At 40.7% G+C, this 11,019-nt stretch overlaps 1 protein-coding gene across 1 annotated transcript; it reads right to left on the reverse strand.

Annotated features, from left to right (window-relative positions):
- Positions 1-35: 35 nt before the first annotated feature.
- Positions 36-10,592, reverse strand: slc3a1 (solute carrier family 3 member 1). Its single transcript, XM_022198838.2, has 10 exons — positions 9,554-10,592; positions 6,135-6,314; positions 5,894-6,039; positions 5,638-5,763; positions 5,189-5,308; positions 3,449-3,573; positions 2,711-2,912; positions 1,576-1,758; positions 1,151-1,276; positions 36-1,061 (listed from the first exon to the last, which is right to left on the reverse strand). The coding sequence occupies exons 1-10, from the start codon at positions 9,966-9,968 to the stop codon at positions 630-632; spliced, it is 2,055 nt and encodes a 684-aa protein (XP_022054530.1). The 5' UTR covers positions 9,969-10,592; the 3' UTR covers positions 36-629.
- Between the last annotated feature and the right edge of the window lie 427 nt (positions 10,593-11,019).

Consider the following 11,019-nt stretch of genomic DNA (forward strand, 5'->3'; position numbering starts at 1 on the left):
TACAATACCAGAGGACAACATCACCAGTGAAATACTCTGCAACTGTTCGCTTTATTATGTGACACTGGTCATTTATAGAGGGACTATAAATCAAGAATCTCCATCATTTGATTACTGTAATAACTGAAGGCTATTATCCATTCACGTTCGCATTTATAGAGTATGTCTATAGTTGGTACATAGCAGGCAGGCCTTCTCGGAGACGTCACATCTTCCAGAGACGATCACCGTCGCCAACGGCCTTCCCACATCCACCTTTAAAAGCAGATGTACCGACATCTGCAGAGTCTTTCAGGAACAGATATCTAGCATGTACAGATTTAACTCCACTCAGTAATTTTACACACAACACCCGAAGGTGTCCGATAAGAGACAAAATCAGACCTGGGAGATGAAACATTCTGAAGCGCCTCATCTAAAATCTACAACTGAATATATTTTGGATTATAGCTGTTTTAACTCATGTCCACCAGTGACCAGTTCTTACATGTCTTTAACGACACCAAAGAGGACAACATCACCAGTGAAATTATCTGTAATTGTTCGCTTTCTTATGTGGCGCAGGTCATTTATAGAAGAATCTCAATCATTTGATTGCTGCAATAAATGAAAGCTATTACCCATTCATGTTAGCATTTATAAAGTATGTTTACAGTCGGCAAATAGCAGGCCTTCTGAGAGATGTAGCATTCTTCAGGGTGGTTGGGATTATACCGCTGGCTAGTGGAGTACTGAATCACCAAGCCTTCCCCTACTTCTGTCTTGATCTGAGACTTCTGATACACTTTGCCGTTGTTGACATGGTTTGTGCTCAGCTGCACCGTCAGCTGGTCTGGTAGCTCAGGAATGTAGGAGAGATCTGTGATGGCAGATTCTTTACCAAAGTTGAGAACCATGAGGTAAGCTCGGTCAAGCCCATCGAGCTCCCTGAGGTAAGAGAAGACATTGGCATCAGCGTGGACGTAGCAGAACCATCCACGATGAAGAGCGAGCTCTGACTCCCGGAGGTGACTCAGGAAACTGTACTGGGACAGAACAGAACCTTCATCTTTCTTCTGGACCTGGAAAAGAAAGAGTGGGAAGACAATACATGAGCGAGCTCTGGTCAGATATTTGGCCAGATATGAACTTTACTCAAAGAGTTCTTTACCTCTACGTTGACGGTTTCGTAGTCGGGGTGCACAGGCAACCAGGTGACGTTGGTTATGCTGTTGAAGCCTGCGTTCATGTCACTACTCCACTGCATTGGAGACCGCTCAGGGTCCCGACTGGCACTCTGCAGTGAAAGCACAGGAATAACATCGGCAAACTCAGTATTCAGTTTGTCAGGCACTCCAAGAGAAAACTAGTGTTATCTAAACTACAACAAACCAGCAGTAAATCACTTAATGAAGCAAACTTTTATAGAGATGCTGTGTTCTTTCTGCAGGCTGCATTATAAACTGTAAGCATTTATGTCTGTTATCTATGCACATTTTACTGTGTTTTGAAATGCTGTAAATTAAACTGGTCGTTTGTATTGATATTACAATGAGTGCTGCATTTCTTTTTCTTCAGTGTATGCATATTACTCACTGTATTGTATTTGCCAGCAGGGTCCTGTATCTCACTCTGCGTGACATTAATGTTCTCCATGCCGATCTCCTCGCCATAGTAGGTGGTGGGCGTGCCAGGAAGGGTCAGCAGCAGCATGTTGATGACACGAACGTAGGCCGGACCAGCACTGGAGGAGATTCGATGCCTGTCATGGTTACCGACCTGACAACAGTGAACAGAAGAGATGTAGAAGGTGAAGAGCTGAACGAGATCGGAAGGAGGAATCTGAACTGGATATGTTTGGGATCATGAAAGAAAAATCTGAAGGTAAAAAGTGAGGGATAGAGGCCTGAGTGACACTGTAGGCTAAACCGTCAAAGAAGAGTAAAGGAATCATAACCCAGTACACAATATCCACTTGTCTGGGGCAAAGGAAACCATAGCCAGTAGGGAGCTGATCCTAAAAGCATCAACGAGCACACATCTTTGTGCTGTTGGAGATTTTTTGAAAACAAATCCTAAATGATTCCTTTCACCTTATCGGAAACAATTATAGAACAATGTGTGCTTCAGTTACTAGCAACGATCTTCCTTCAGAGAGTGTTTTCGTGGAAGTGCTCTTATCTTTTAATACTGAGCTTGATGAGTAATCGACACCCAGTCTAACAAATACTAACAAATAGCATCATCCAGACCCAGAGGCAAAGGCAAAAGCAGCACAATCTGATCTTACAGAGAGAACAGGGATTTGGTCTTAAGGTTTTTGTTACTGAAAAGATCAAAAGTGATTGTTAGAGAGTTTTCACCCTTCTAATGGACTCATATTTAAAGTTCCTTTTATTGATTTAACCCCTAAAACTCATCTCTGTGTATCAAAGTTATATATACTGAATGCTTTCTCCATAAAAATAATCCAATTCTACCCTAATGGTTAAGATGTAACCTTATGTCATTGCCTTCTCTAGATCCATGAAGTTCCTCTCTGCCCATCCACCCGAGCTCAAGCACACCAGCTCACTTACAACTGCTAAAACACTGTAAATCTACTGCACACAACACAATGGCATATTCTAATATTGGATTAAATCAAACGTACACATTTGAGTATGACCCTATATGATTTTTAAGTGGAGGGGTTCTTTAAAGAAACTACTATGTAACTGTAGGAACTCACCACCCAGTTGGGCCACTCTCCTTTGGGCATGTTGCCCATCCAGAGGTGGACCAGATGTTTAGCCCACACGCCGCTGGCATTGTAAGGCAAGTCCAGCAGGTAAAAGTTAAACGGGAAGTCACTTTCTCTGACCAGAGGTGTGCTGTAGTACCTCATGGTCTTTTCCACCTCTTCGTAATCGTATGACTCCATCACCATGAACCTGCAGCACAGCAGGAACTTAGGATATGATAACATGCAGAAAGGTTTCCACAAAGACGGCAGGAAGGTTGTTGAACATCGTTCTCGCTTAAGCTTATAGTCATTTATAACACATTTATTAATCCCACACTGTAAAAACGGTGTTCTTATTTGTAGTGTTTCACATAATTAGGGCTTTATGTCTTAATATTAAAGACTTCAGCTCTTATTTATGTACGTTATGTAACGTTATAAACATATTCATAGACAGTAATAAAACACTCCTATTTGTCCTAGTGTAGCACTAAAAGCTGAAATTGTGAGTAAAACAGAGGATCTTAGTGTGACATAGTGCAGAACACAAGACTGTTTAAAGCAAACTGTGTCCATGGCAGGATAAAGGTTCACATTAGCAGTCTCAGTTTTAACCAAAGCATTACTATGTTTAATAGAGGATGCAGAAGACAGGGTGAGATGGAGGCAACTGATTGGGTGTGGTGACCCCTGAAGGGAAAAGCCGAAAGAAGAAGATTACTATGTGTTTATTAGCTCATGTACCTGTATTTGCCAGGCTCTCGACTGTAGGTGTCCAACGCGGCCCTAAACTGCCTCAGCAAGTCATGCAGGCCCACCTGGCTGGTGGTGTAGTCGCTGTGGAGGTCCCATTCTGTAGTTACCAGCTCCTGCAGAGAAATACGTCATGTGGGGTTAAAGTACTTATTATCCTGGCCTGTTCAAAATCTAGCAGCTTCAGTGTTATAGCCAAGTTTTTCATTTGGCTAAAGCAAATCTATTGTGAAGGTTCCTTACTGAGATGTGGTGAATTAAGAATCAGGAGAGCTGGGCTGTAAAGGCATTTCTTTGTCAGGACAGAGCTCAGTCACAGGCCAGGCAGGTGGAAAGTAGAAACCAGATACACAGAGGCTAGAGGCCAAGCAGCAACTGACATCAGGTCCATTAATCAGTGAGGTACTGTTCTATGGTCGGACTTAAGTTTTCTGCTTTATTGTTGCATTGTTTTTTCTATATTAAAGAAGCAAATAGGAAAATAGACTCAGAGAAATGCATCTTGTTCATAAATTGACTGTCTTGGTGCTGTAACACCAGATTTGTAGTTTTGAAATAATCGGCCAAAGACCTGCTTCAGTCCTGAACACTCTATTTAGAGACTGTGACGTAAAAGTCCTAAAAACTGACACCTAATGTGACTCAAACCACTGAGCTGACGTCCTGCCAAACAAGTGAAAAACAAACGTGTAGCTGATGTGACTTCAAACCTTCTAGCAGCACTAAACCACTAAAGCAATAATGATAAGATACGTTTGCTCAGCTTACAGCTCAGCGGCAGTGTACGACTCTTGTTCAAACATCGCATCCACATTTCTAAACAAGTGAGTACTCTGTAACTTTAGCTGGAATGCTGAAGCAGAGTTCCACTTCTCAGTCGACAGTCAGTGGACGAGTCAGTCACAGTATTATAGTATTACTCTGCAGCAGTAAGTAAATCCCACTGACTTACTAATCCACCAAAATATGCTTCTTTTCTGCTAATCTTTCCTCTGTGAGAAATAACTTCAGCCTCCGTGGAACAAAACCTCTTTCTTAGAGAGCTTAACTCAGCGTGCATCATGAACCCTTTGAATTCCAAGAGCAGCATTTTCTCCAGCAGCCGCCTGACATTTCGGCCACAGATAAATGATTAATGATACACCGTGGACAGTGTGAACTCTCCCACTCAGCTGTTGATTGTGTTTGTTCTATCATCTACAGGGGGAAGTAATGTTTCAGTGGAGCTGCTTCTGCCCACAGTGCAGCTTTTATGCATGAGACTGTTAAAATCTGGACTCTGACACGCCACCTACTATCTCATTCAGCTACATAAAATAATTTATATAACGTAATTTTAGAGCCAAGATTAGTAACTAATCTGAACTTTGAGCAGCAGAGAAAGTTACTGTCTCATGTAGATTGCACCCAATAAAAACGTGACCATCTCAATAAAACAAATGAGGGCGGACTGAGTTTATTTTTCAAACAAGTATCTAGAGATGTCCTTGAAAACGTGACAAAAAGCAAACGTAACCCTCTGAGCCCAAAGCAGTTTTGGGGAGTTTTTTGCTCATGTTCCATTTATCCTTACCGTGGGTTCACATTTTCACTTTTGCCTCTGCAGAGGTGTCACAACCAAAACAAGCATAACAACGTAAAACAAGCTTAGTTTTACATGAGTGAATGAATGTGTTTGACAGCAGAGCATTTCACCTGTTCTGCCATTCGATATTACAGATTAACACTCACTGGAGGTTTGTTTGGGTCCACCTGTGGTTCGTTCCTCAAGTGTGGAGCCTCCAGGATGTGCTTCACAGCATCCATCCGGAATCCATCCACACCTTTCTTCAGCCAGAAATGAATTGTATCCTAAAATACCAAAATACACATCCCATAGTAAAAATACAGAGTGTGTTTGATTTGTAAAGAAAATTGTGACTACAGTGATTGATTGTTGTACAGATGTTCTGCCATGAGTTTAAACATTACACACACATGCACCGTTTCCTTAAAACATTAACTCATTTATGTTGATGTCTAATCAGTTCACAGCACAACACAGATAAAAAATACACAGGATTTTGTATAACTCAGCAAAATAGCGCAGAGGAGAAGAAACGAACACAAGATTTTAGTGAGTCACTGAAAAACAAATCCTTTCAGTAGGTGAGGTAATGTGTGTGCTCCTGTAATCTTACAATCGTGTCTTGGACGACGTTCGGGTTCCTGAAGTTCAGGTCTGGCTGCTCCTTAAGGAACTGGTGCAGGTAGCATTGTCCTCTGACTTCATCATAAGTCCATGACGAGTTCCCAAAAATACTCACCTGAGTGGAAGACGGAGAAGCAATCCCATGTGATCAGTTCACTACGTTATGTATGTGCTGCTCTATGCTACATTCACTATTTAATGCAATGAGATTTAGTGGAAATGTGCAATTTAGTACAAATACCAACCCAGTTATTCGGCTTTGGTCCATTTGGATCGCAGTCAACCCAGACGTAGTAATCCTCATAGTGAGGGTCTCTAATCCGACTCAGGTTGAACCAGCGGTGTCGGTCACTGGTGTGATTTGGAATGAAATCCATGATCAGCTTCAAACCTGGTGGGAACACGTTATTAGAAATCAGACCTGACAGCGCTCCCACCGCCTTCTTCCACGTTTTTTGCATCAGCAGGGACACTGAAAGTACAAACCTCTGTCGTGCATTTCAGCCAAGAGTTTGTCAAAGTCCTGCATGGTTCCAAACAGCGGATCTATTTCCCGGAAATCCTCCACGTCATAACCGAAGTCCTTCATGGGAGAGCGGTAGAAAGGACTGATCCACACTGACTTGATATTCAGGTACTGAAAGTGATCCAGCTTCTCCATAATTCCTGCCAGACCAAAAATAAAAATGTATACTGAAATACACAGTTCTCATAGACTGAGATATTGTAGCAATAACAGCAAAGAATCACACAAAGAAAACAACATGGGAACTCTGACATTTCTCCATAAATAATGAAGTGTCACATCCCATCATACTATGAGAGCACAGTCTTCCAATTTTAGCTTTTTTTTAATACAGATTTTATATCAAAGTGAAACAATCTGAAGATGAATGGATGAACTTCTGTTCATACAACCCAGTAGTAGTTTATTCAGATTAGAAGCGTCTTTAAATGATGCCTTTAGCCACCTATACTTCAAGTTTCACATTTATAAAGTTTATTTTTGTTATCGCTGAAGCCAACATAAAATAAACTTAGTAGCTTAATGAAGTATTTTTCCCCTATCAACTTTGAACTAAAGTCTTCACTCACAGTTTAAATACATAATTTACTCGTCTTTTATCCATTTTTATTGAGTAGTTGTAAAGAAGTGACTCGCACAATGTTTGGACTGTCAGGTTGTAAGAGTACATGTGGTTAATGTGTATCCTTGATGTTTGGTGATAACGGTTTAACAGCAGGTCTATCTATGTGCGTCTACTCCAGTTTTTTGTAATTCTTTACACTTTCTCCTATGGGGCTACTGCAGGTTATTAACTTTATGTCTTCATTCTCTTACAGTGTGTGCTTTGTCGTCTCTCTCAGTGTTCCTCTCTGCAGATGTTTCTGGTAGTGGAACTATTTGATCTGCAGCTACTGATCCAACCAGTCTGTCCAGTGTTGATCTTCTCTTTTTTATTGTCTGTTTTTTGTTTTCTTACAGGTGATCTTTGGATTTGCTGGGTTTTCCATGTCTCACTTTGTCGGGTTTAAACCTTTTTTTAATCCATTAGGTCATTTGATATACTATATAACATAGTAAGGTTTAAACTATGGATGTTCAATGTTGGCTGTTTTGCCAATAACCAATATGCCGGCATTGTCCAACTCTCAATTTCCAATTCTGATATTGACTGATGCCGATACATGTGGGCTATGCAACTGATTTTAGCTAACATCACATATCTCCAGTCGTGGAATTAACACATCATGCCTGATTTTATTGTGATGCCTCATTGGATGCAACAAGGCTTTGCAAACATTGTCTTGTTCTAGTCTGTTCTACTCTTATTTTTATCCTCTGTTATGTCTCGTACTTGTATTTTATTGCTTTTCTATTTGACACTTTGTTCATCCTCACGTTGTGTAATTTTGTTATCTAAACAATATCTGGCACGAGAATTATATTCAGGGATTATAAAGTTTTATTTTATAGTTATCTATACTTATGTAAAAGTATTGCAGTAATACAGTATACAGTATACAGCTAATCAAGATAGTAAAAGTGCAAACACGGTTGTAGATTTTGGGGACATAAAGTTCAGGGTCTGGGTGTCTTCTAGTTAATTTTAAACCTTCAATGTTTCATTTTTGGCATCAATCTGTGCCACATGTACATGTTGTTCATCCGTATTTGCACCATTATGTTACTAAGTTTGTGGGTTTTTTTCTTTTCATTGCATTTTTTATTCTCATCTCATTTGTTCTGCATTATATGTATATTTATCCCTATTTTATTTATGTTATTTAACTTTAATTTCTTTTTTTCCTACTCAATTTGTTACATCATTGTTGTACTGCCTGCCTTTTTAATCGCCCCCTGGAAGCATATAAAGTTTTCTGAGTCTGAATGTCTTCATATATGCAATGGAAAACAGAACAATCATGCATTAACATTAAATTTAAGGACAAATGCAGCTGTTCTATATGCTGAGGGGGTCGTGTCCCCCTGCAGCCCCCTCAGATCTACACCTCTGCTGACAATAATGTTTGCAACAACATGCACAGTAGGGTGATCATGTTTTGATTACTGAAAACCAATCAACCCAGCAATGAGACACTCAAATGATGCTCGAAGTTTACTCAGAGATGCCTCATAATTTCAATACATTTAAAGCATGCCTCCTCTGCATGGATAGAAAATTATTGTTATATTACCAAATACTATCCATAACCAAAGACAGAAATTAAAGATAGTAGCCTAGCCGCGCTAGACAACCCACGGCAACGAATTTAATTCTCTGCCAGGGAGGGTCTAGTTACCCTCCATAAGGCTCGAGGCTGGATTCTCCTAAAACTGGCAGGACCAATCACCATGAAGTGTAGAGTCAGAAGGCGGGCGTAACGAAGTGACGACAGAGGCGTGACGATTCTGACAGAAACAACCGGCGCACAATAAACAGTTATCTTTCGACTTGGCTTTGGCCACAGCCCTTAAAGATTTGAAGCTAAAATTCAAATTGACAGATAAACAAAGGATGGCACTGAAGTGTTTCATTGAGAAGAAAGACGTATTTGGACTTATGCCGACGGGATATGGCAAATCCTTAATATACCAGTTGGCTCCGCTGGTTGGGAAGCTAATGGGACTTAGCCACAATCCGCCGGTGCTCTCGGAACTACGTCAGCCTATTCGTTGCGTTGATTGGTTGTATACCTACCCAATTGCTGCAGAGGGATTTGATAGACAACCTTTTAGCCCGCCTCCCTCCCTGTCGAGCTTCCCTCGACCCTTGTGCCGTCAGAAACATGGGTGTAGCATGGCTAGGCTATAAAGATAGGCTTCTGACAGGATACTCAACTTGTTTTATCATGGCAAGTTTCAAAAATAACGAATGAAATAATGATAGAAATAATGTTTCTTCTGTATTAGAAAAAACATTTTAATCAGATTAGCCTCAAGACAGAAGGATATATATATATGTGTGTGCGTGTGTGTTTGTATGGTCTGCTACTGCCAGAAAAAAAATCAAATCTAAAAATTACTTCTGCCACTACTGGATAAAGTGCCTATGTGCGCATGGCTGGACAAACTGCCTGAAATGTGTTACCAGAGACAAGATTTTGAGTCACTCTGCGTTACAGATTGGTTAATTTGTTAAAATTTTTTAATCAGATTAATCATGATGATGGATTAACCCGCAATAACACGTTCATTTTGACAGCCCTAGAATAAATAACTTAATAAAAATACCTCTGCTATATTAGCAATCTAACTTGAACAAAACAGCTGAATTTTACTGGCTCAATGAAAACCAGGACATTTTCATCACTTTATAAAAAAACAACCAGGACATGTCACTGCACTGAGTTTTGATGACAAATCTGATCTTTTATTAACTTTATGTGAGGCTCCATCTTACCTTTGAGGTCTCCCACCCCGTCCCCATCCGAGTCTTTGAAGGACCGGGGGTAAACCTGGTACACCGGGGAGGCCTGCCACCAGCTCATGCACTGCGGAGACAGCGCGATCACGGTGATGGTGATGGCCACCAGCGCCAGGGTGACGCACACCGTCAGCCAGAACAGGATCTCCCGGGGCACTCGGTACCGGGCCTGGGACGAGTACAGCAGCAGCACCTCTTTGGGCATCCCGGCGTACGGTTTCATCTGATTATACTTCTCCTCCGGGTCCGGGTCCGGGTCCATCTTCACCCCGGTGGACTCCTGCTTCTCCACGGACTCGGCTTCGCTGACGCTGTCCGACGCATCTCCGTCCGCGTCCTGGAAGCCCTGGTTCGTGACGCCCATCTCCACGCTGTCCTTCCTCACACTCATTTCGCTGAGACTGGATTAAAGCTGGAAACAAACCGCGTTGGAGCAGCTCTTCCTCACAAAGACAAGGAGAGTCCAGGAGCGCACCGTGAAGTAGAGAGGCTGAGGGTCAGAGTACAACAGGACGGACGCAGCAGTGCCACCTGTGGAATGTGGGAAACCTGGGAAAGGTGCTGAAGGTTTGCACTTTTTAACTTGTTGCAGATCATGTCCTTCCATGAGAATACTCGATTTAAAACAGTTAAAGAGGAAGTTTCAAGCTCCAAAATGCAGTTTGTGCAGAATGAACCCTTTACAGTCTTGTGAAATTTCTTCCAACATTTCCAATACAGTGAGGTTGTTTTATGACACCAGTTCTGCTGTAGAGATGCAAACAGTACGTTATTCCCCTTAACCCTCTTGTCCTGTGGGTCAAAATTGACCCATTTTAAAGTCTGAAAATGTGGGGGGAAAAAATATAGTCACAGTTAAACTTCTGATATCCACATTTTCAACATTTTTTGGTGGAAAAAAATGTTAGAAATGTTTCTTAAGAACATTCACATAAAAAACTATGTGAATGTTCTTAAGAAACATTTTTTACTGATATATATGCGGTCATTTTAGATTTTTTTTTGGAAGTTTTTTACTCATGTTTGGAAAATATTAATTTTCTCGCCAAATTTGTGGGATTTTTTTGAATAGAACTTTTAAGGGAAACTTTAAATGAATTATTGGAATTTTATTCCTGAAGATTTTGCAAATTTTCAGAAATTTGAGGATTTTTTTTTTTTTTTGGCTGAATTTTTGGATTTTTTTCAGACAAGGAATCAATATTTTTTAGTGCTTGTAAACCAAGACAACAGGAAGATTAAATGATTTAAAACACATGCTGCATTATATTTTTGTTCACTATACATGTATCTAATAACACTTTCCACAATACATCCAGCAGTTCTGTAAGCTTGTAATTCAGATTTTAAGAAGAGAAACAAAGCATTGCTGTGTCTATTAATAATGTTATCACCATTTTTCTTATTTTATTGGCAGAAACGAATGCACATGCTCTTCATCC

This window comes from Acanthochromis polyacanthus, chromosome 15 (genome assembly GCF_021347895.1).
Source record: "Acanthochromis polyacanthus isolate Apoly-LR-REF ecotype Palm Island chromosome 15, KAUST_Apoly_ChrSc, whole genome shotgun sequence".
NCBI classification, from domain to species: Eukaryota; Metazoa; Chordata; class Actinopteri; family Pomacentridae; genus Acanthochromis; species Acanthochromis polyacanthus.

Bases quoted from the DNA above. Each gene is read 5' to 3' on its own strand.
- slc3a1 (XM_022198838.2), bottom strand. From the start codon at position 9,968: ATGAGTGTGAGGAAGGACAGCGTGGAGATGGGCGTCACGAACCAGGGC. The intron at 3,574-5,188 runs GTGAGTGTTAAT...ATTTCTCTGCAG, and splicing joins TGGACCCAAACAAACCTCCA to GAGCTGGTAACTACAGAATG. The intron at 1,062-1,150 runs GTAAAGAACTCT...TTTCTTTTCCAG, and splicing joins ACGAAACCGTCAACGTAGAG to GTCCAGAAGAAAGATGAAGG.